Source organism: Pelecanus crispus, chromosome 11 (assembly GCF_030463565.1).
Source record: "Pelecanus crispus isolate bPelCri1 chromosome 11, bPelCri1.pri, whole genome shotgun sequence".
In the NCBI taxonomy this organism is placed as follows: Eukaryota; Metazoa; Chordata; class Aves; order Pelecaniformes; family Pelecanidae; genus Pelecanus; species Pelecanus crispus.
The window spans coordinates 10,435,821-10,460,868 of NC_134653.1; the positions used below are offsets into that span (position 1 = coordinate 10,435,821).

Below are 25,048 nucleotides of genomic sequence, written 5' to 3' on the forward strand. Positions count from 1 at the left end.
TCCAAAATGCTTCTTTGTTCTTTAAACTAGTACTCTTAGTACCCAGACCCTGAACCTGACTGCATGAGACATAGAAGATTAACATAGCAAAACACTGGTTCCATTTAGAGTTTATCATGAAATTAGTCTAAAAAATCTCTGAAAATAATCTGAAAGTTTCTGCTTTTGCTCATTTTCTCTAACTAGGATAACAGCAGACATTAGCTGAGTCCAGAATTACTTTGTGTTATTAAAAAAAAAAAGTGAGGGTGTACCATAATTATTTCATGTTCTGTGAGGTAATGCGGCCATACAGGCTCTAGCCTGCAGTAACCAACCTCCCCAGGAAGCCTAAGTAGAAGGGAATTTTGCTGTGATTTATTCATGGTAGCAAAATAATGAAAGCCTATGAAACAGCAGAGGTACCGACAAATTTATTTTTAAAAAACACTTAGCAGCTGCTCCTTCACTGCCCTCTCCATGGCTTGCTGCTACCGTTTCAAAGCCCACAGAGGCGGCGAGCGCGGTGGTGTGCGGTACGGCCAGGGCCCCGCGGGACAGCAGAGGCTGCGGGACGACCGAAGCTGCTCCTGACACAGCTGATGGAGAGGGCAGTGCCAAAGGCCTTGTCAGAACTTTCTTTGTTTTAAAATGAATTATATTGCAACAAGTAACAAAAAAGTATATCCCTTAGGTTTCTGAAATCTGGTGCGAGATTCACATACGAGCAAGGTTAAATTCCCTTTTAAAAACCTATGCCAGAGGAGAGCGTACCAGATGCTACCTCAAGCGACCGTCAGGTTTGACAGGGCCCAGCTCAGATTTGGGATCTGGGCTCAGGGAGCTCCAGGCTGTCTGAGCGCAGCCCTGCATGACCGGACAGGCAGTGGGGCCGGTGCTGCAGATGTCCACAGCTGACCAGACGCTGCTGACCAGAGAGTCCACCCAGGCTTCCAGCCGGGTGCCCACGAGCCCCGCATTCCGCTTGGCCTGGTCCACGCGGGCAGCGCTGATGGGGATATTCAGGACGGGGTTCAAGCCCTGGAAGCTCTGCTCCATGTACGCATTCTTTGGAGGCCCGCTGTGATACTTCACGGCTTCCTCTGGAAATGCAGAAATAAAGAAGTTAGCGCATTAAAAAAAAGAAACCCAAACAAACCTTCAGGATCTAAGGGTACAGCAGACGAAAAGGCAAAAGTTAGTGGTGCACTGTAGTCTATTTCCCCAGAATCGAGGATGCACTGCATCCCGAGGATGACTGGCTGTGCTCAGCTCTTCGGCTCCTCACGCTCACCACTACGAGCTCCCTCACTGGGACGCTACCCCTGCAAGCGCTGCGTTAGCAGGGCGAAGTCCTGAGAGTGAAAGCAGCGTCATCCTTATCATCACATACAACCGGTGTCCCCAGAGCTGTAGGGACGCCCAGGCCCGACACAGAGCTGTTTGGCACAGCACAACACAAAGGCAGGCCCAGCCTCAAGGGCATCCCAGCTACAAGCTCCTGTCTGTACCCGGAGCCTGATCAACACGCAGCAGCTCCTTCTTGGGAGAAACCCATTTTGCATTCAGGAGAAGCTAATCTTGCCTCTTTCACCACAGAAGCAGCCTGGGAGATAAGCCCCGTGCAGCTGAAGTTACCCCTGTGGTCTTTCAGGGAAGGCTGTGCTTTGAAATCAGGAAACAGTTCAAAGACGCTTGGTGTGAGAAGGCGGCCGACCCTCATCAGACCTTCAAGCGCTATCATTGATTTGTCTAGGAGGAAGAGTCAAGATCTCAGTCTGGGTTTTTTTTCTAAACTTATGAACCTTGCCCTGCTGTGGAAAAGTCACAACATTTGTTAGCTCAATCTGCCTCCAAAAATCAAGTGGTGCCATTCCTGGCACTAGAAGGACAACACCATGGCCTTGGACAGACCAGACCCGACCCGACCCGACCCGTAATGAAATATGTGTAGCCTCAGCAACATTCCTGGAAGTGCTCCAGTCTCGCTGGGAAAGTATTCTCTAGTGACAATTATATTTCAAACTCTTGTGCTGGATCACAACCATTTCCTAATGACACTTTTCTTTGCATTGTGGCCACTTTCCTTGCAGTAACTCTTCCACATCAGCAAAATGCAGTACATTGCCCCAAATCTGTAACACTGCAGTAAAAATCATTGTCAGGCCATGATAATGCCTTCAAAGACTTTGAACTGGACACTGCGCCTAAGACTGCCTTCATCTAAGGCTGGCTGACTTCTTAAGGTCTGAGAGCGGACCAAGGTGCGGCTCATAAAATCAGAATGGGACCCTCCAAAATGTTCACTGCGTGCCTCTTGGGAGTAAATTTTCAACCATTTCTTTCTGTTCTCAGCTGAGCTGACTTCCCTAGCATCCTCACTCTGGCAGCACAGAGGATATGTTTAGCTCTGCCAACATACACACTGTCTAGAACACAAAATGGGCCCATTCAGGGTGCTCCAGGCTAGGAAAGCCACCATGCTCAGATAGCGTTTAGAGGCCAGGAATTACATATTCATGGCTACAATTCCTTCCACATGTCCTTGCTGCCTGCATTGCAGTCTGACACTGAGTCCTTTCTTCCATGCAGAGGACAGTAGCTCAGGCGCTGGCAATAAATCAGTACATTTATTTAGAGGGAAAAGGGACGTTTAATTGGAGCTTTGCTGTTACATTTGCAAAGTCTTTAATGTCAAATACTGTGCAAGTCCATTACTTCAAATACCCAATTAAATTAGTTCGGCACATCCCCATCACCATTATACATCACTTAATTGTTGCTGCATTTATCTAAACCCCTCTTTTTATTTTAAATGGTAGATAGCCACAATAACCTCTATTCAAAAAGAGTTTAGTCCATGCACATGTGTCAGAAGTGTGCTCTGCCAGAGCACTGCAGTTTAAGAAACAGAACAAGTACACATGATTAAATTTCCTCCTTTGGAAGCAATTAAATATGGAAGACTGTTTGTCAACATATTAATTAAATAGGAACATTCTAAGTAAAAATCCCAAAACAAATAAGAGTTGGCATTACTGGCAGGATCATCTGATTGAAACAGGCAATTCAGAGAGCTTGTTGAATTAAAGCCTGTTGTGCATGTGTTCAGTACATGGAACAAGAGACAAATAACAGGATGAAACGGAACTTGCTCTTCTCTCTGGCTCAGCCTCACGCTTGTTGCAGGCTTCAGGACTTGGTGGATTATCAGGACTGGAAGGAATGAAACCTACAGAAACTATAGGAGCCAGTGCTGGTGATGCAGCAGGAGATCATCTTTTCCTCCGAGTCTGTGACCCTTGTTGTTTAAGATCAGCGGGCTGCTTTTGCTAAAATAAGGGTCAGCATCTTCAACAAATTTAAATTTCTCCACTCTGCTATTGCTGTAATTGTGTTGGATATGCTGTGCTTCTCATACCAACACACCGCTGTTCTGGGCTGCGCCACTAAGTGACTGCTGTGCTCTGCCCCAGAACCAGCCGCGCTGCAAGGGCTTGCCGGCAGGTACAACAGTAATAGCGTTTACTGGGACTGAAGATACACTTTTTTGAAAAGACACACACAAATATCGGCAGACAGGAAAAGAAAAGACTGCTGAGGACAGTACTAAAGGGAACAAAACACTACATTTTTCAGTGTGTTCCGGGCTACCGCTGCCCACAGTGAAAATGTGCTTCTCTGATGTGAGACACATGATGAATCCCTGGCACGGTACTGGCGAGGGATTGCTTGGCCCCACAGCAGCACGAACCCCCCAAGTTAGGTGTCTGTGTGTCCTATAAAGAAAGAGCTGGGTAACAGCAATCCGAGTGCAGAGCTATGTATACTAATCAATAGGAAGTGCTGAGGATTCAATTCAGAACCCTCTCCTGGAGCCTCGAAGTCTTTGTTACAAAGTTCAGAGGACAAAGTAAGGAGGATGCTGCTCATCCAAGCTATGGTAGACGTGGGATATTCCTCTTTCCGTTAAAGGAAAAACGAAAGAGAGATAATCATGACTCTATAACTTACTGGGCTGGGACAGGAGGGGGACAGTGTGGATCCCAAGCCCTGAAGTACTGTATGAAAAGAGCCCCCGAGCTACTGGGCATGCTTTTGAAGCACTGACACTTCAGTCCTTGCTCATGAAAAAACAAGAAAGAGGCTTGCCCCTATGAGATGTGTGTTTAGACATTTAAATATTACAGTTAGAGCAACGAATTCAAAATTAGCTGAACTTCAGACATTAAGCCAGATTTTTTTGCCAGCAAACACATCCAAATAAATAGCCCTTTGACTTCAGAAGGACATGTATGAATGCAAAATATATTCCACTGACTCTAACTATAGCTTTAAAAAATGAGTTATTTTTGTCCCCCATTTTTGTTTGCTCTTAACTCTGGGAGAGCACTTCATTTCTCAACTGACTTTTCTTAGTATAACTTCTTTGGACTAAACACACAGCCTGTAGTCAGCCGCATAGGCTGGGATTTCAGCATTTTTCTGTGGGTTTGTTCTTCATTTTGCAGAAAAAGCAAATGAGTTTAGACAGAGAGTGGGCTAAGGAATGAAGAATGTGGTTACCTTGGAACACATTAAGGTGCTAGACCTGTGGGTTTTTTTGAAGCAACACAGAATGTACAGCTTTATTTCTTTACTTGAATTGTGCTGAAACCCTCTGGCAAAGAGGTAATTTTTTATTGACATTTTGTTTGTTTTCTCTTGCAGCAAACAAGACAGTGCTGCATTTGCTCACTGTGAAGCTAATCGACTCCTTGTCAACTGGATCTGAACTAAATTTTGAAGCAAATCCCTGTCTTCAGGGTTTTTCTCGGAATGACGATTCCAGGGCATGTCTACTCTTCTGCAGCCATGCACTTGCCTGCTGCTATTACAGCGTTTATCAAGAACTTGTCATGTTACCTCTGGTTAATTTAAAGAAATCACAGCAGTTCTGACACAAGTTGCCACCCACTTTATAATCTGTATAGATGCAATTAGAATTGATTGAGCCACTGCAAACAACCAACGGCAAAACAAAGGTTTCCCAGTATATAATTAATTAAGATGATCTATAAATATGGATTAGGTTAAAAGGCCTTTGAGATGCACGTGTGCATCGCAGTACATCTGCTAATGCCATCAAGCCTTTGAAAGAGGTGGCTGCAGTTAGAGGGCATAGGGACCAGGAGCTGGCATTTAAGGCTCCCTGTCCCATTGCAGAGCAGCAGAGATCGGAAGCCCCGTGTCCAGGGCACGTGACCAAGCTAGGAACCAAACGTGAAAGGTCTCTCTTAAGGCAAAGGAGAATGCTCTTCGCTGCCCTCCCTGACTGAAGGAAGAAGGGGGTTATTTATTCATTTATTTATTTATTTTCAAACCAGCATCTGGTATCAGCTTGTGGTCTGGGGCTTTTTCTGCCCCAGAAGTGAATCTGCCCACTGGCTCACAGTAACCTATTTAGCTTTAATGAAACAGGTACTATACATTAAACGCATGACAACTCATTATCGTCACTCCAGCTGGGAGATGGCTGTGGAAACTTTGCCACGAATATAAACTCAAATTTAAAAATGAAATTGCTTTGGCTTTTTCTCTTCCCCTCTCAGTGCCCCTGGGAGACATGTGTGATCACGCTTGGCATGACTGCTTCACACAGACTTTGTAGAGCACGGAAGGGTGGTAAAGCAGGATGATGGGGATGCAGAGCCAACCTCTACTGAATTTGCTGTTTTCTTAGGAATTGAAATCTACTTGGTAGCTTGGATTATAGTTTGTGAACTGCTGGCTAAATGCTTTGAATTATACCTGTTTGGTTCTGCCTTGACAGTCCCTATGCAGGGGACCTGGACATCTGGCTCGAGCCCCTGAACTGCACTTACATTCAGACTGCCTAAAGCAGACAGCAAGAAACCCCCATTCCTCTCTATTATCACCGCTAGTGATCTTCCACTGATCTCCCTGTTTTGTCTCCTCCACATGTTACATCCCCTCTCTGTCTTGGCACAATTTAATCCTGGGGTGTTCTGCTGGTCCTTGGCAGCCCTCCCGTGTCCTTACAGTAAGCATGGAGCACTTGGCTTTAACACACTCCGCCATATGGTGAGAAACTTAAAATCGCCATTTAGAAGAAGAATAAAACAGAATCTGGCTGTGCAGGACGTAGCGGGAAGGAGACACCGGTGGAGCAAGTGAACCTGATTTCTTCAAATGATTTATCTCACAAATTCACTTAATTTTCCTTTTCTTATTTTCTTTCTCCAACCAGGCAAACACTTGAAGGCACTCTCAAGCCAGAGGATCTGCTGAAGGCAGAGCTGCTCAGTGACACAGCTCACACTACAGAAAATAGATGCAGATTTGGATGACTGGAGGGGGAAGAAGAGCAAGAAAGAATAAATAACATCAGATTCTAGACTTTCCACTGAAATAGCTTTGGGAGCCTCATTTACAGTGGAAACACCCCAAACCTCCCAGCATCAGTAATTCCATGTAAGAACTGATCTCTTTAACTCTTATAGATCCAGATTTTGAAAAGGTCAATGAATCCATGTTTTCAAAACAGTTTACATTCTGTCAGTTATGCACACCCGGACACAATATCAAAGAAAATACCTGCTCTTGATTTCCCTTTATGGTTTTACTTGCATGCACAGACTCTAGGCCAAAAACAATAAAAAAATGGGAATAGAAAATGAATAAACTAGCTGCATATGCTATTCTTATAATACTAAACAAAACATCTTTGCTGGTAGCTGTCCCATGATTAATTTCTTTTTATTTTGAATTGTAATCATGAATTTGGAGAGTCACGATACAGGAACAAACATGTTTCGCTCTGATTATTCAAAAGAGGAGCAAGTGGCTCCCTTCATGATGCTGGGAAACCGAAAGCAACTTTGCCTTGCTGTGCTCTGTGCTGAAGTGATGTGTAGATAAGTAATGATTTAGGAAATACAGTGACTGTTGTTGTGTTCATGCTCTCAAGACACAAGATTTTAGTGGCTGCTGCGTGGCTACCAGATTTGTGCAAACACTTTTTAGAATGGCACACACAAGACCACGGACAGATTTTTATGTATGTAACTACGTGGACTCAAGTTTCTACATCTGGAGTATATGAGACAGAGGGGGTCAAATCATTATCAAGCAAATGACATGCAAAGTGGTATGAAATGTATCAGTCATTCAAAAGCTTCTGGAGTAGCAAATTACTTTCCAGGGTAATCTTTCTGACAAGAGCTATAGCTTTTTTTTTTATCTTTTTGTTGGGGGGTGGGGGAGGGGGTGGGGGTAGAGGTGAGGGAGGATGGTTGGAAGAGCAAAATTTTAAAGAAATCCCTAATAAAACCTATTCCTCTCTTCTGCTGACAACTCCTGGCTAAGTCTGATGTATGTTTTATTTTCAGTGTTAAGACGAGACAATAATACTATCTCTTCATTTTAGAAGATATTTGGCAGCTTTCGCATTGTTTACAACAGTAACAGAAATTGTTCTTTTAGAAGTTCTAATTGTTCTGTCATACTCTCACAATGCCTTTATTTGGCAGAGAAAAATTTATTTAAATAATAAAGTAGTGACAAACTGACAAAAGCTGGAAGTCAAAGCTAAATGACAATTGCCTGCACAGAGCACAATAGTGTCACTGAGACAGAAAGCCTTAAAAAACCCAAACAGGAATTTGCATTGTAAATACAATTCTAACTACAGTGGAGTGTCACTATCTGCCCCTGTAATTAATTTTCTTCTTTACCTTCATGCCTTAGACATCTGGAGATTATACATTACATCATCAGTAGCAAATCACTCCTGAGGCTTTTTTCCTAAATAGTATTGTTCCCAAGCTTTATATTTCATTCCTATAGTAGATTCTAGTTACCATATGAATGAACAGGGCTCTTTAACAAAAAATATGGGTCAGATCATCTCCCAGTGTTGCAATGGGCAATATGGAGTAACTCCATAATTTCAGTGGAGTTATTCCAGATTCAGAGTTTGGACCAAAGGGAGTTTTGCCTTTACACCATAAAGTGCAGGCTCATGGCTGAAGTTTGAGACAGGCTTAACTGTCCACAGCGCTCTCACGCTATAGGGAAAAGCAGCAAGGTTGCTAGCTGCATGCCACATTTTCCATCCAATTTATGCCTTAACTGTTAAATTAGCAAAGAACAGGGAATTCATTAATTTCCAGGAGACGAGTCAGTAACAGCTACGTTTAGAAATAGGTTGCCTCAAACTTTAAAAATGTATTCCTTCTACACATGGCATTTCTTCACAATTTATCATTGCCTATTAGCTAGTAACAGCAGCAGGTTGGTGGTGGTTTAGTTTCTGCTTAAGAAACGATGCCCCCAAATGTTAGAAGAAGAAATCAGTAAGTTAGCTCTTCTGCTGAGAAATGTGTAGAATCAAGCTCCTGTTGAGCAAGGTAAGGGCTGCATTAGCTCTCAGCAGTTGTCTGGTGGTGTTTGCATTACGGAAGCAGCACGTTATGTTGGAAGGTAAATGCCTGACTCAGTTTCTTCGCTGCCTTGTCAGGAAGAAGAACTTCTGAAAACTTAATAGGATCATTCATATATCCAGCAACTTTAAGATGTCTAAAGTTATGAATATTAATACTGGGCAGAGGGAAGCACTTGAGCATGTTAAGAAGAATGATAAAGATATTCATAGCAACAAACTTGTTTCGATCTTATTGAATAAGAAAACAGGTGTGGCTACAAAATGTTCTCTCTTCTGCCAGCCCAGTGTCCTCGGCACCAGCTGAAGACCCGAGCACTCAAACAATGCCTGTGCCAGTGCAAACTGCTGCTGGGAGCCTGTAGACACCAGCAGCCCAAGAATGACCTCTGTATTTGGATGGCTCAGGGCTGCTGTGGCAGGGAAGAAAATGGTTTCTTTCTAAAAAATGTCACCGTGGGTCTGATAGTGTACTTACCGGGACTGCCATATCCACAGATATTTCTGTAACACAACTGCTTGGCAGGTACTGAGCAGGTTTTGGCAGGTATCAGGCAAGAGTGAATGTCTGGACCTGACAATATGTCAGGTGAGCTCTGGCCTAGGGTAATTTTGTCTAATTCAGCAGTTTGTGTATTAATGCTTTCATTGTTAAACACGCAGACTTTGTCAAGATAACAAACATCTGTAACTCTTTATGAGCAAATGCGAACGAAAAGCAGCAGAGAAAGGTCCACTTTTCTTTCTATTTCTAAATGATGGCTTTTATGATAGCTCTTAGACTATTGAGATTCTGAAGTTCTATGGATTCTGAACTGTGCATATTTTAAAGATATAAGTAGCCTTTTGTTCAAAGCAGCTGTGTTTTACAGACTGGATACAGACACTTCCGCTTGTCTTAGTGCAACAATTTTTTCTGATTTAGTATCTATAAAATTCCTTTCTTTTCTCCTTTCCAAAACAGTGCTACTTTAACAGCAGCATTTACAGTGAATACAGACATAACAACTGTATTATTCTTGTACCAAATAAAACTTACCTTGTTTGATAGGCTGCCGATTAGAGAAGGTGAGAGGAGTAACAAGGAATTTGGTTTCAGCTACCTGTACCCAGTGGTGCAGAATTTTTATTGTCCAGACACCGGGTCGCAGGGGCAAATTCAAAGGTGGTTTGTAGTGAGTAAATTCAGCACTGGATTCAATAAGAATATCATACGTTGCTGCAATTACATTAACAGGATCCACCCAAATGACAGTAACGGTGACGTTGGGGCCTTTTCCCCATTTCTGCATGCCAACTGGCTCATCTGTCGGCCCGAGGAGTCCTCCAAAATTCCGGAAAAGCCTTTCCTTGGCGTCCCATTCGGTGCCAATCTGAAATTGAAGACCACATTGTTGCTACCATCATCTCTGTAACTAAGACCCTTATGTCAAATAAGGGGTTTCAAGACACACAAATCATATTTCATGACATGAATCATGCATACATACAAAGGCTGATGGCAACACAACCTAAGATCATAAAGTGTACACAAATTGTGAGACAACCTTGAACGCTAGGCTTGGTTTTTTTGGTCCAATTGTCCACTTTTGATTGATAGAAGGGTTTTCTTTATATTAAGCGTGAAATAACAGACTACAGCAGCTCTCCTTTTCCTCCACATGGAAGCAGTCCATAAAGGATCAAGCCTGAACACAGGCTATGCACAGAAAAAAATAAAAACCATCATCTCCTGGGTCATGAAAATGTATGATACATTTGAGAGATGGACACTACAGTAGAGACCTACCTGCTTACTGCTAAGGGCAAGGAAGAGGCTTTTGCTGACTCTAGGACAAGTCACGTGCTGGTTTTGACTGGGGTAGAGTTAATTTTCTTCATAGTAGCTAGTATGGGGCTATGTTTTGGATTTGTGCTGGAAACAGTGTTGATAATACAGGGATGTTTTCATTATTGCTAAGCAGTCTTTACACAGTCAAGGCTTTTCTGCTTCTCACCCCACCCCACCAGCAAGAAGCTGGGAGGGGGCATGGCTGGGACAGCTGACCCCAACTGACCCAAGGGATATCCCAGACCATATGACGCCATGCTCAGCACATAAAGCTGGGGGAAGAAGAAGGAAGTGGGAGGACGTTCAGAGTGATAGCGTTTGTCTTCCCAAGTAACCGTTACGCATGATGGAGCCCTGCTTTCCTGGAGGTGGCTGAACACCTGCCTGCCGATGGGAAGTAGTGGATGAATTCTTTGTTTTGCTTTGCTTGCATGCATGGCTTTTGCTTTACCTATGAAACTGTCTTTACCTCAACCCACGAGTTTGCTCCCTTTTACCCTTCTGATTCTCTCCCCCATCTCACCGGTGGGGAGTGAGCGAGTGGCTGTGGGGGGCTTGGTTGCTGGCTGGAGTTAAACCACGACATCACATCAGGTCCTTTACTACAATCTATCCATGAGATGCTATCTTCTTGCACTCCCCTCCTAACCTGATGTGGGAAGCTGTTTCTGGTAAACTCTTTTCTGTCATAACAGCAAGATTGTTTTTTATTTATTCACTAACTAACAGTAAAGCAGCTGATTCACAATCTAGTGTAAATATTTAATGGACCTTTCTTTTTCCTAGCAGCTTTCATATTTCACTGCTCTTTATATGAATTTTAATGGTTCACCCATAACCCACGGGATGATACAAACTTAGAAGCTGTTGCCATTAACACTTGTACACTACTGAAAATAAGCATCTCTAAACAGACAGCATGAAATTGTAGTAACTGGCATTCTTAGGCCAACTGAAAGACATTTTACTACCCCAGCACTAAATCTAGCAGGCACTTAAGGGGCTGACCATGAACGAACCACTTCCATCAATTCTTAAGAAGGCAGCCTGGTGGACTGCAGTATCGAAGGCTGCATATTTGCTTTTGGAGGAAATGCCCACCTCACTTGTCCCATGAGGTCCTGTTCCCATGATCTCAAATCAGAAGTGATCAATATCAAACACAAAAAGATTTGAAGGACCCCATTTGAAGTGAAGAACAGGAGAACCCCTTGGCTCCTTTTGGCAAGCAGACATCTGATGTCATTCCTTGGAGAGACATACAGATGTTTTGGCCAGCCTGGTACTGAAACCCTCATAGTCCTTCAGGCCTTTTTTGGCCTGAATCTCCAAACAAAGTGCAGATGTCCTAAGAGTTGATTTGGTCCCTATACTAAAGAAATCATGGAATTCTCTCAAGTGGTCTCTGGAGGCCCATGCACATACAGACAGGATCCCCTCTTTCATCATATGTGCATATTGAAGATTTCCCCAACACAGACCTGTCCTTGTCCCTAATCTTCACCTCACACAGGTATGGTCAGGACCCGCTTTCCTGAAAGCATAACAAATAATTGTAGCTCATCTGCTTCAGAGATTTTTTTTCCAGATTGCGTCTCATTTGGTGAGAATAAGTGGTTCCAATATAATGCCAAAATCCCCTCAAATCCATAAAACATAACAATTACTTGATGCCTCCTACCACTGATACCTGTACTAAGAACTGTCCAGTCCTCAATCCCTTCTAAATAAATCACCGTGGTTGGCAGACAAATTACAGGAGGACTGAAAGAAAAAAGCTACAAGGCCAGCAGAATAAAAACCTACCATCCTAAATCCATCTGTCATCACACAAATTCCTCCTACTGGACTATGACACTGCAGAATATGAGACAAAATGAGCCTTCCACTACTCTGCAATCAACACAGCAGAATCGCTAGTATTTCAGAGGTATTTCACCTAGCACACCAGCTAATCAAACCAGACAGCGTAGCCCAGATATCAGACCCAAGCACCGACTGCCTCGAGGAGCTGTCAGTGCGTACTCTCCTGACAAGACCGACTGAATATGTATGGAAATAGGCTGAGAAAGAAAATTTCCTGACCAGATCTTATTATCTACTCCACCAACCTTCACTGAGTGTGGCCATGTCACACCTACCAGAGGTCAAGAGACCTGGAGATAATAAAGCCACAACATGTGAAACAAATCTACACCCTCCTGGGCAAAAAAAAAAACCTATAAGGAAGCTCTTTCCACCACATTCAATATTCCTTACTGAAGAACTCCTCAAAGAAAGCTTACATCATCCTCAAAAAATAAATGTTCATCCCCAACATACAACTATTTCCCCCTCTTTAGTGTCTCATCCCTGGGAAAAGAAATCAGAAAGTTACAATTCCGATGCTCCAACCTCCAGGTGACATTGCTCAACAACCAGATTGCACAAAAGATGTTGAGATGTGTTCATATGCGCAAAGGTTTATTAGAATAGAATAGAAGAGCGAAAGTTGCTTTTGGGGAAAAATTATAACAAAATTGTGGCTGGTTGCTAAGCTTTGCGCAGGTATGTTATTGGGTTCCCTGATGTAAACCAAAAGTTACAGCCAAAGGGCAGGAGAAGAGGAGGAGGAAGGGACAATTCTCATGCTGGTGGCAATCGCTTCCCATGAGAGCCTGTCACAACACCACTGTCAGGGTACGCAGGTCCATGAAAACAGCAGCACAAAACCAAGGAGAACATACTGCCATAGAGCTGGCTCTCAGCAACACAAAGGCAAGGCACTGGACACCCTGCAACACCCTGCATACCCCAGAGCCATGGCTCGGACCAAGACAAGGTGCTGACACTGCTTGGGGCTGTGCAGCACAGGCACCTTAGGGAAGGGAAGGGCCGGGAGCTGCACACATTTATTTACAGGATATGCCCTTCATGCCCAGTTTCCCACTGGGGGACATACTTTCCTATGCTGCACAGCTTACAGTACAAGCTGGTTTTAGAAGCACAGTATTTTAAAGGGAATTTTACTTAAAGCGCTAGTTAAGGGTTTATACCTCTTCCCTTGAACTCTACGCAGCTGAGTTCGCAGTGCTGAGATGTCTGATTTTACAGGCCAAGAGATACTACAGTCCTATAATATTTTTCATAGCCTCTTAAAACATTGTAAGGAGGCTTTCACTTTCAAATGGAATACACAAAGTATGGGATGGAATCAAGCAGTAATGAATATCTGATAAATTATGAGGGGATGTGGCACAGAAACCAACATTTTCCACATCATTATTTTAATCACCATGATTTTTGAGCTTCAAGAGCAGGCACTGTGCATGGGGTACGTTTGGAAAGCTGGAACTCTCTCATTGGCTTAAAACTCCTGTTTCTATCTCTGTTCAGTCCCAAGATAAAATTTTCCCAAGATAAATTATGCCTTGATTATGGGTTTGTGTCTCATTGCTCACCACAAACAGGACCATTAGGTTCACACAATGCACACTAATTGCCTGCCACCTAGTTTATTTTATTCTCTGTGATGAATCACAAGTCTTAACAAGACCAGAAATGAACTTAGTGTTCAACTGATACACGCTGAGCTGAGACTTTTAGTACTGTACAGCAAATCAATCTTCTGCCCTCCACGTAAAAGTTGTCATGAACCCAGGCTGGTAGGATACGTACTGTGTACACTGTGCGCAAGCCAATTTTAGGAGGTGTGGGAGTTTCATGCTTGGAAATCGTCTCTCTTGGATTTCCTGTAGATTTATTTTATTTTACTCAGCCCAAGACTGATTGCAGGAGCTATGTGCCACTGAAACACTATCATTAACCCCACTGGCCATTAGGCAGCCCAGCCAGCTGATTTTTTTCCACTTGTCTTACATGGTGTATGGTGATATCTGCTACTCAGGAAGCAAAGTCTGAGAAGCAAAGGAAAGGAGCAGAGGGCAGGAAGGGCTGACTGGAGAGATCCCATTGCCTCCGCTGCAATTTCAGTTGTGCATCAGGGTCACAAATGCACCCGGGAGCACATTCAGTGCGGCATATTTGTGCTTTTCCTGTTAGTCCCATTGGTGTGAGCTGGGAGAGGGAAGAAAGCTCTCAGCTAAAAAGGCCACATTCAGTTTTAAATTTCTGGCAGATCATGGGGTGAAAGTTGTTGAAAAACCAGCAGTTATATGTCCCAATAAGTACAAATTTTAAGTTTCTTTTCTGGTGCTTAACCTGTGAACATTGATGCCCTCATCTTAGCTGAACTGCTAAGTTTGTTTTACACTTGCTGGACTTTGACAAAGAAGTGCCATTTTAATAAGCAGTAACAGATCAGAGGCTTTCCAATCACACTGAAGTTGAAGAGGTTAATGCTGGATTTATATCAGGGTAACTGAGAGAATAATTTGGCTGAGGGGCAGAGGTGCCTGCAGGGCAAGGGAAGGCTGAAAGCAAAATAAACAATTAAGAAATGATTAAATGATTTACTTTGTACCTCCTGGTCTTTTAAAATATGAATCATCTATGAAAGGAGAAGACAACTAAAGAGTTTAGGTGAGAAAAAATAATGAAAACAAGTAAGCAGCCACCAAAACTCTTCTTGTGCATTTCAAATAGAAGAAAATGTTTCCTTGGCCTGAAAAAAGCTCACCAGTGATTAAATCCTTCCTATGCTTTGCACTTACATGGCTTCACTAGAGCAGCAGCTCCTACAGGGCTGCTTACAGACCTGCCGTGGTCTATGAGGCCATGAAGAGTGGCTCATTAGTCCCGTGGAATCCAGGGATCCTCCCTGCAGGGTGACACACTCCACAGAGCTGTGGGCATAGTGCAGCGAAGAGGCCACCAACGTGCCACCGCTTCCCCTGGCAGGGGAGGATGACACTGGGCACTGCTGCTCCAGAACATCTATTGATCAGGCTCACGGTTCCTGCAGGGCTGGTTTTGGGGAACAAAAGTTTGGTTCCAATGCACTGGGGCCAAGTGGGACCTGGCAAGTGGCCAGTGAGTAAATTCTGGTCCCAGGTTTGTTTTGTCCCTACAACTGAGACAAAGTCAGATGTATTATTTCTAAAGATTTTTATTTGAGTTCTAGAACACTAAGATCAACATACTACTTTTCATCATACAATTAGAAAAAACTCTTCCTGCTGCCAGCCCAGTTGCTTTCAAAAGAAGGACCCAGAGGAGGCATCAGGCCGAAAGTGAGATTAAAAGTGCCAAATAAACAGCAGAAATACTCTTACAAATCACAAGAATTAAAGCTTGTATGACCATTTATCACTGCATGAAATGGCAAGCCTACCATCAGACACATTGATAAATGAAACACACTTTCCATCCATCTCTTTAATGGCACATTAGTGTCATGGATTTGCCATGCACACCAAAACACTGAATCCTACCTAGGCATTTCTTAATTGCCCAAGAAGATGGTAATTTATGGACTTGGCCATAACAACTGGAACACATTTGTTCAATCAATTTTATACCTTAATTGAAATTCGTGGCTTAACAAGAAAAATCATGAAATTAACTGCTCAGACAGTTATATCTTTAAAACAGAACACAGATGTCAGGTTCTATTAGTGGTCAACTTTCCTGATATATTTTAGGGTACATTTTTTACACTCTATGTCAGATCCTCAGACAAATTCCTAGAAGAAATAACAGGATTTGTGGGAAATCTCAGCCACCGCTGTGATAATTTTCTCTTTCATGTTACAACATCAATATTCTGCTCACATGTGGCATCGGTGGCTGACTATCACTAATTTTATGAGGGTTTTTTCAGCATACTCTTGAGAGGAATGCTTACCACATCCCCATTCACATCTGGAGCTGCAGAAACCTGGCATCTTTCCCAGGTATCTCTCACAGCACTCACAACAATCACAATCACAAAACTTTTAAGTTACTGAGCCCCTTTTACAACAATAAATGCCTTCACTTTGTTCTTAAAACAAGAGGGAGTGAGGATACTCAGAGTAACGCAAGAAGTGAGGGTTGACCACAGATCTGAACCAGCAACAGTATCTCCTTGAATGAAGAGGATGTGCGTTACGCTAGAGCGCCACTCTCACCTAAAAATGACATGGAAATACAGTTTCCAAAGGCTGCTGAATTAGTATGCAATCTCTCCAGAGGCTCATGACATTCTGCATGGGCGGCTACAAATACTTACCTCTGAGAACTGTAACCTTCCAAAATCGCTTGGTGGACTTGCGATCTTAAAGACTTTCTTTGGCATCACCCACGTTTCCAAAGTTTCTAGTTTGCTGACAGCCAGATTGGTTGCGTGGTGTCTGATTAGGAAGCCTTGGAAACGGTCAGCAAGGAAGTAAAGGTGAACAGAAACTGGATGGCCCATGGGGTAGTATCTGTAAAACAGCACATGCACACGCTCATCAGCTACACAAGAGAGACATGAAATCTCCATTTACTTGGAGCTAATGGCTTAAGAAGCATTCATTTCCACTAGAAAATTCACCACTGTATATTAAGAGATTTCAAATGTGTTCATGACTCATTATCAAATATTCTTAGGCTGTTCCAATTACCCTGAAACATAAAAAATGTTACTAAGAATATATGCTCATTTAGAACATACTCACAGCTCTAAGCTCTTTAGGAGATACCTCTGTGTGCCAGAAAACTCCCTTCCCCTACTACCTCTTCTGGGTAAAAAGTGCCACCTGGAGATATATGTTGTTAGGCTGCAGCACTGTTTGCTATGATAAATGATGTTCAAGAAGCGTGCCTATTGCTCCAAATCAGGTGGCCGCCTTTTATTTGCCTTCAGCAGGTTCGTCCCTACAGACGCCTGGCAATGGCAATGCCTCCCTTGCTTGCTGTGGGACAGCAGAGGGTGCTGCGAGGCCGGGCACGGGCACGCTAATGCCCCGCTCCATTCCCCGCATATAAATCTGATCCCCAACTGATTCTCCAAGGGCAATGCTCTGTGGAGTGGCACTGCAGCGAAGGGCACCAGGATCCGGTCCCCACTGTAGGTCTCCTTTACTTCAGGAAATAAAGCTTCACATTCCTTAAAGACTTGAGGTTGATTTGCCATGGATTTTTTACTCACAATCAAAAATAAACTGACAAAAGGTCAAACAAACAGGAAAAACCTCTCATTGGGAAATTTGGAAGCCTTCAGTTGCAGTCCAGATTTAAAGACATTGTAGTCATGGTTTCAAATAATTAAAATTTATGGTCAGTTGTCTGCTATAGTCTCAGAAACATCTGTAATGATGTTTGTGTACATATGGATGCATAAATAATTAAAAACATGTTATTCATAGCTCTGAAATCAAGTATTTTGCTACTTTACAGCACTGACATTAACTGTGAAACAAGGGTGTTTGCAACACATTTAAAACCAACCAGTATCACACCTTCCCAGTCAAGCCAGCTAAGTCTGACTCCTCATGCTACTTATTACATCTCAAGACATAAGCACTAAGAGGAGCTAACCAAGAAGGACTTTCCATTACATGAAACCAGCAACACCCAGAAGGAAGTCCCTAGAGCTTGAGAAATAAACATAACAAGATGGGGTACAAACAGGGCCAGCACTGTCAGACTGAGCAAAAATACAGCAAAGCTATGCAGCCAACACCAGCAACAATCTGACTTCTGTTCTCAGTACTAAGGCCTCCTGTTTTATATACGTGCAGCAGCGAATATTTAAAATATCCTTGAAATAGTCTGAGTAAATTGTCTCTTGGCAGCAGTGAGTAAAAATGCCTAGAGATCGAGAGAAATAAATTAAATCTCAATCACACATTAATGTTCCTTCCACTGAAGATGCTGATATGCAATCTAATTTGGTACCAGAGCAGTCTGCAGGGGGCACGGCTTTCTGAGGCTGTGAGCTAGCCCGTGCTAGAAAAGTGTGCAAGGCAGCTTCTCTTATAAAAGTCTCCTGGGTCGCTGCGGGTGGCAGCATGGGATTGACTCCAAATGTGTTCTGAAGCAGTAGAGGCTTTCCTCACAGTGCTTGCAGCAGTGTGAAATGAGCTGGGGTGGTGACTGCAATATCAGCTAACTTCATGCTGCTGTTAGCCCTAACAGCAAAGGGAATACTGTTGAGGTGCTCAGCCCAAATATATCCCTGCCATCACCGCATTAGAGACATGCAAAATCATGAGAGGAAAGAGGTAGTTTATATATGCATGCACCTAGAAAGACAACATAGTATCAAGAGAGAAGAGATGTGAATCATAAACGTGAGGATTATCCACCTTTCTGTGATATAAATGGGACACTGAATCACAGTGTTTTGAAGGGGCTCAGGTAGGTATGAAAATGAAGCCTCCACTCCATATCACTGTTTGCAATTCCTCCCTGCTCTGTTTTGTGAGGCTCCAGCCTCCTGTAAAGGAGCCATGCTTTATACCGGAGACAGCTGCAATCAGCAGTGGATGACATGGCTTCCCTATCTATAATCTGAGCAAGCTTGAAAAGCACCTTGAGTTCCTGTGCAATGAAAAGCTCTCCAGAAACGCAATTAATTATTGATATAAATCATCATCAGAACACTGGCAAAAGGAATAGGCACAAAAGTAATTGTCAAATTATTTCAGTACTGGTTATACATAGCTCCCATCCTCTCTACTGGCTTCACTCTGCAGGACAAATGACCCAGGACTTCTTTAGGTCTGCCTTTATTTCATATAAGGAAGGCATGCTACTAGTGATTATTTCTATCTAATTGTTATTGATCTTTTATTGCTTTGCACCAGTAACCTTTACTGGCAAAACTGTAATAGGAATCTGGATCACTTATTGCCACATCTTTCTGAATGGGACATTGCTCAGCACTTCCATGACTAAGTAGGAAGGTCAAGGCGCATTCGGTTCCCTCTTGAGAACACAAGAGGGGCACAGTCCATCCATCAAAGCAAAAGTAGTGTCTTCAGTATTTGCTGACTTAGGTTGTATGTGTTTTCTATTAGGATAAAAAAAGGCAGGGTCCAAAAAAATACATTCTGAAGAAGGAATTAAGAGACTGCAAAGAGAGACTTTAAAAGATGAACCCTCTCTGCTTTGAACGTAAACAGCTTCAGATGTGTTTGCAGGCAGCAGACATCTATCACGAAGAGAGCGTTTTCTGTGCAAGCCTAACTGAAGTAATTCTTCTTTCAAATCTCTTTTAGACTGAATTCTTCTTTGCTAGGCTTATAGGCGAAAGAGGAATCTAGAATATATGGGGGTTTCCTTTTAAAGAATAAGGACCTGTATTTGAGATAGATATATATATATTTATACATACATACATTTTATTTATTTGATGCTAATGGATCCCACCAGTTGCAACACTTTTGGCACAGACAGCTGTACCAAGCAGGCAAACTGAGCTCGAGCAAGTAGTTCTCTGTACTCCATGTATGCACCCAGGGGAACAAACAAGCAAGGACCATTAACCTGCCTGTGTTCAGATTAATTCTGAAATCCTGTCCTCTGCTTTTGGTAAGCATAATAGAGGTGAACACGACCTCTGCTGCAATCACACGGAGGGTTTAGGAGCTGCGGGTATAATACACTTGCTGAAATTAATCAAGAAAACACAGCAGTGGGGGTAGCGCTGCCCAACTGGATTCTGTCAGTCTTCATCAGGCTGGAGAGGAGCTCCTTAAAAGTGCAGCAAACAGGTCGGATAATGTCAACCCTGAATAACCAGTGCTTTATTATGGGCATAAATACTCCTGGAAATAAGAGCTGTACACTTGCAGCTGCCTGGCCCTGTTTGTGACGGTATGCTCCAACCAGCACAGCCAAGTAGATGAACCTCCACCAGCACTTGGCAGTCCAGTCTGTGTCCCCTGAAACACCCAGAAAAAGAAAGACAGACTCAGACTAACCGGCAGCTGTTGTCTCCAGCAGCATGGAACGAAGTCTCGGCTCTCCGCAGGCCCAAGCGGGAGAATGCATGGTACATGGTGAGGGCGACATCACTGAGGGTGTGCACGCCATCAGGCTCATCGTACACATTCTCCCAGTATGATCGGAGGCCGGGTGTGCCAGATGGGTAGTTGCCATACAAGTAGTAGTCCAACTGGCCAATTATCTCTTGATTCACTACAGCTTCAAATTTGCGGGCAAAGAAAGTTGGCCTGGCAGTCTGCTGTGGTGATACGAAAGGAAAAGACACCGGAGTGAGTTCCCATTTTCAGCCATGACACTTTGTCCTAAGCAGTGGGTTGGAGTTGAGGACATGAACTGGTTCTCCCCATGGGCAAAGATGACTTAAAAGGTCACCTTTGTGACCATTTGTCTTTAAGAGTGTTGTTAAGATTCAGATAAAAACTAAGTAATTACTCAACAAAAATGTAGGTGTGCCAATCTCTTCATACCAACAGCCACCCCCCTGCTGCCTTATTCTGGAAGGCTCTCCAAGTGCCAGAGGCTGAGGTTTCTCAGCTTCTAACCAGTCCCGTACAGATTTTTTGCTCTGCACTTGACACAATCTTGGGTATATTACTGGTTTATATGCTACTCAACTACCATTAGCTTTTAAAAAGCCTTTGTTTTGCCTTGCTCATATTTAAGCATGGGTTCTGAGGTGCCGAGGAGTTCAGAAGTGCCCCAGATGGTTGAAAAATTCTTTTGAGGATGCTCAGTTTTACTATGAGACGGCGCATGCTGTGGGCTCTCTGATCTCCTCCTCTGCAGCTTGCTTTGTGCCTCCGTGGGAATCGTGAGCAAGCCTTCTGGTGCCGTGTGTTCATCTGAGGGGCTCTCTGATCAGGCAAGTGTCAGAAGTTGCCTTTACATCTATTCTAATTTTGAACTTTCCCTTGCAGCTCAGTTTACCTGATTGTTTTCTGAAATGTTGGTGTGTTTTGTTTTCCCAGCCTAGAGCAGGTCAGCCTCTGCAGACTGGCAGGAGTTTTTTAAGACTTGCCATTTATTCTGTGCTGGAGACTTTCCTGGGATTGGTGTTGGGGGCAGCAGAGCCTCTCTTAGATAATGTCTCATTTGCTCTTTTTGTGAGTGCCTGTGTCACTGACTTCAACCGTGCCTGGTAGGCAGCACATTACAATAAAGAAAAGATCTCTGTTTCAGAGCAGTCACCATTTTTGTGCTGCTGGGTAACACATTCCCCATCCCACACAAAGCCTGAACAAACATGCTTTATGCAGGGAACCCTGAGGAGCTGCAGGGATGGAATTGCAAATCTGGTGACCTTGAAACAAGTGGTTGTTCATTCTTAATAGAACATACACAGGCCAGATACAGTCTTGAGACCGAGTGCACCCTGGAGCACAAGGATTTGCTCTTGCATCTGCCTGGAGGAAACTGTATCACAGAGGAACCGATTACACTTTTTAAGGCAGTCCTGCCAAGCCTGGCTGATTGAAACCTCATGACTCTGGCCCCCAAAACCACAAGATAAACTTAAATATAATCATGTTGATGAATATAATCACAAAAACTGATTTGCCTTGTGCGATGTAAGCCTCTAGCAGGCACTCTAGTCAACTTTTAAGCTTTTTTCAAAGATGAAAAACACTGCTTAACGATGAAAACCAGGAGCTCCAAGAAATCATGAAAGCACCTGAGTTGGAACTTTGGAAAAAAATACGTTGCAAATTCACAAGAGTTACCAAGTAATATTGGTACAGTGAGAGACGTGTCAAGCTTCCCTCCTTTCTAGCACACCAGATCTACCAATGCCAAGTAGTCCCAAGAGCTGCTTTGTGACCTTACCACACAGTAGTAAGTCTCAAGGGCCAAAACACAGGAGAACCAATCTTTTATTCTCCTGAAATTAAGAGCAGAGCTTCCTCACACCTCTTTCTCCACCTTGCTTGCTGGGGTAAAAGCTTCCCTTCCCACTCCCTGCTGCAGCCATGCAGCCAGACGGCTCTCCACAACCCAGCAAAGGGCAAAGAGCTTCTTTGTGGGTATTGGAGAAGAGACCGCTTCAGTTACCTGGAATCGGTGGAAGTCTGCTGGTTTGAAGTCATTAGGCGAACAGCCACACCAGTCAACAATGTGCTTGTACTGACACTTGCAACCAAGTTTACGGTTCCAATTTGTGATGCGCAAGTTGTTGTCCACCATGGAGTCACAGTAAGGGCTATTTTCCAGAACAGTGTGAAAGAAGGACTGCAAGAAAGACAGAGCAGATCAGTACATTCAGCTCCTCAGACCTCCATTTGCTCCTTCACTTCAGCCCATGGGCCTGAACCTAATGCAAGTGACTGACTTACTTTTGAAATGACAGAATTAACAAACTCTATTGTTCTGCCATATATGAAAAGCACTCTACATATATGGATTCCATAGAGCATGAAAAAGTCACAAGATGCTATAGATCCAGCCAAACTGTAATAACATACAGTTGAGGCCTTGCTACAATTACCTGGCACAGAATAATTGCACTTCTGCAATGACCAGCTTTGGGGCGTCGGGAGTCCAAAGGACTCCAGGAAAGGCACCAGTGCCAGCAATTATTTTATTTTTATTTCAGTTGTATGAGCAATTCTAAGAAATTCTCATTATGTCTCTTCTGTAAGCCACTCTCGTCTAAGAGCTTCAGGACTATTTTCCTGAGCAATGTGCTAATGATATATCTCAAGTTGCTTCCTAAGACAATTCCCAAACCTTCGCCATCACCCCAGTTACTATGAAAAAAATATAGTCCCAGGCAGCTCTTCTGTGGGTGTGTCTATCTACAGCACTCCGAAATGCATTGCTAGTTGAATGGCCTTGTTCCGAAACATACATTTCACCCCAGGCACCAGAAGGACATTCTGCCTCCTGCAATTATGTCCGAAATAATAAGTCTTTATTTGCTGACTCAAGACAGCAAGGCATTCCTATTGGGCTACCCTAATTATATAATCATAATATCAGCTATTACATAAATCATGTGTAATGGGGACTGATATAGCAGGTTAATAGGTCAGTGAAGGCAGGGTGATTTTAAGAAACCAGCTATGTATCTTGCAAAGAAAACCCTGTAGAAAGAAGCTATGGAATATGATCAATTTTAGCCCTGTAAGAGATGATTTCTGGAGCAGTGACTTGTCTTCAAAATCAGCAATAGTAAGACCTATAAATAACCAGCATAACATTAGCGTGGCTGGCCCCCAAATAATCCCCCTACCCTTTTTAATGTTAAATGACAGCCCAGTGAATATGGATTTTATGCTTGAACTGTTTGGTTAAACCCATAAAGGCACCCATTTTCATTCAAGCGAGAAGAAAAAAAAAAACCCTACCCAATTACCCATTGCCCTGTGTCCTTTTATAATGATACAGAAATTTCTCCTAGATAATGGATGAAAAGGTTATCAGAGTTGAGAGAAAAGGTGATTTTTAACAGAAATGGGATTAATGCAAGATTATTCAACATGTATGTGGAATAATAAACACTTATCAAAAGCTGACAATCGCTGCGCTCCACTGCAAGCTAATAAGCCTAGATTTGCAAGATTGGTCTCATCAATCCCTCAAAATGTTCAGGGGCCACTAGCGAGGAAGGAAGTTATTGTTTTAAAGATAGTCATCAGATCTTTCCTGGGATGGCTGCATGCTACATACCCTGGGAGCAGAGCCTGACAAGCCAGGGGAGCAATGTACCTGCTGAGGCAGGTGTAGCACAGTCTGACAACCCACCAGACTCTGTGCTCTATTTGTAGATAATGCGTATCTCCCTGACACACTGCCGCATGCTAGACGAAAATCCATCCTGGTGTGCGCTCTCCTTCTGCATCGCTTGTAGCCACAGTGATTCCTGAGTGATCTAAATGATTTGTGACTATGCCTTCTAGCTGAGTTTTGAACAGAACAAAAAACCTTTGTTTGTAGGGTTTTTATTTCTAAAGAAAAGGGCTGGATAATAGTGAGGAAAGCTACTTATGAAGACAATTTGCCATCTCTAATAGTCTTCAAAGGCTTTGTGGAGGATCAATTTGCAAGCAAAGGGCAGCTGGATTTTTGGTTGTTCAGTAATAGATTAATAGACTTAAAAGTATAAAACCAAAGCCACTTCTTGCAAAGAAGTCCCACAAACAAACGAAACAACTAAACAACTGCAAAAGTTGTTCTAACACTAAAGGACTTACTCATCATGGGAGTAAAATTCTCATTACCCACTGTGGGATGAAAGCCCTTCTGACTTCGTTGATCTTTCAGACAAGCACAAATGTTGCAGTTTTTGAACACAGAGAGGGATTGCTTTGAATTCACATACCTCAGCAGGAAGCAACGTGTAAGAGTAAAACCTCTTCATCTTTGTTACCAGATCATCATTAGAAAAAGTGACATACTCCACAAACTTCCTGTTCAGGAGAAACCAGTCTGACCCTCCGTCGACTGCGATTCCTTCTGGGATCCTCCGGTCCCCAAGGCGCCACATGTGGGTATCGCATTCCAGGAAAAGCCGATCTAGTCCTTGTTTTCTGATAAATCTGAGGGAATACAAAAGCAGTCATTAAAAGTTAATTTGTATTTTGTTATCATCACTATCTCTATAAATAAAGAAGCTATTTTCTCAAACAAAAAAGGATAAAAAGGTCACTTGTTTATATTTCTGTTCTACTCATAAATAATGTAGAGGTTTAAAAAAGGATTAATCAAGTTATATGTTCAGTTATAGGGGCAAAGATCAACAGATTGTTTTTAAACATCATTTACGCCTTCTGCTGTCCTAAGACAGAACTGTGCAAGTTACAGAGCTGTAGGGCATGAAAATCCGCCATGTTCATTAACTCTTAACAAACCGCTGCAGAAGAACCATAACATGAACAGGAACTAAACACAGTCTGTGTGATAGGCTTCTGTCTCTAAATAAATGCACAGTTTCTGAAAAA

General features: G+C 43.0%; 1 protein-coding gene across 2 annotated transcripts in view; it reads right to left on the reverse strand.

Annotated features, from left to right (window-relative positions):
- Window positions 1-759: 759 nt before the first annotated feature.
- XYLT1 (xylosyltransferase 1) overlaps window positions 760-25,048 on the reverse strand; it is a 215,615-nt gene continuing 191,326 nt past the window's right edge. For both annotated transcript variants that reach the window (XM_075718799.1, XM_075718798.1), the window contains 6 exons: window positions 24,430-24,646; window positions 22,161-22,337; window positions 20,087-20,349; window positions 16,405-16,600; window positions 9,462-9,795; window positions 760-1,082 (listed from right to left, as the gene is read on the reverse strand). In XM_075718799.1, coding sequence (XP_075574914.1) covers window positions 760-1,082; window positions 9,462-9,795; window positions 16,405-16,600; window positions 20,087-20,349; window positions 22,161-22,337; window positions 24,430-24,646 — 1,510 coding nt within the window. The remainder of the gene's footprint in view (window positions 1,083-9,461; window positions 9,796-16,404; window positions 16,601-20,086; window positions 20,350-22,160; window positions 22,338-24,429; window positions 24,647-25,048) is intronic.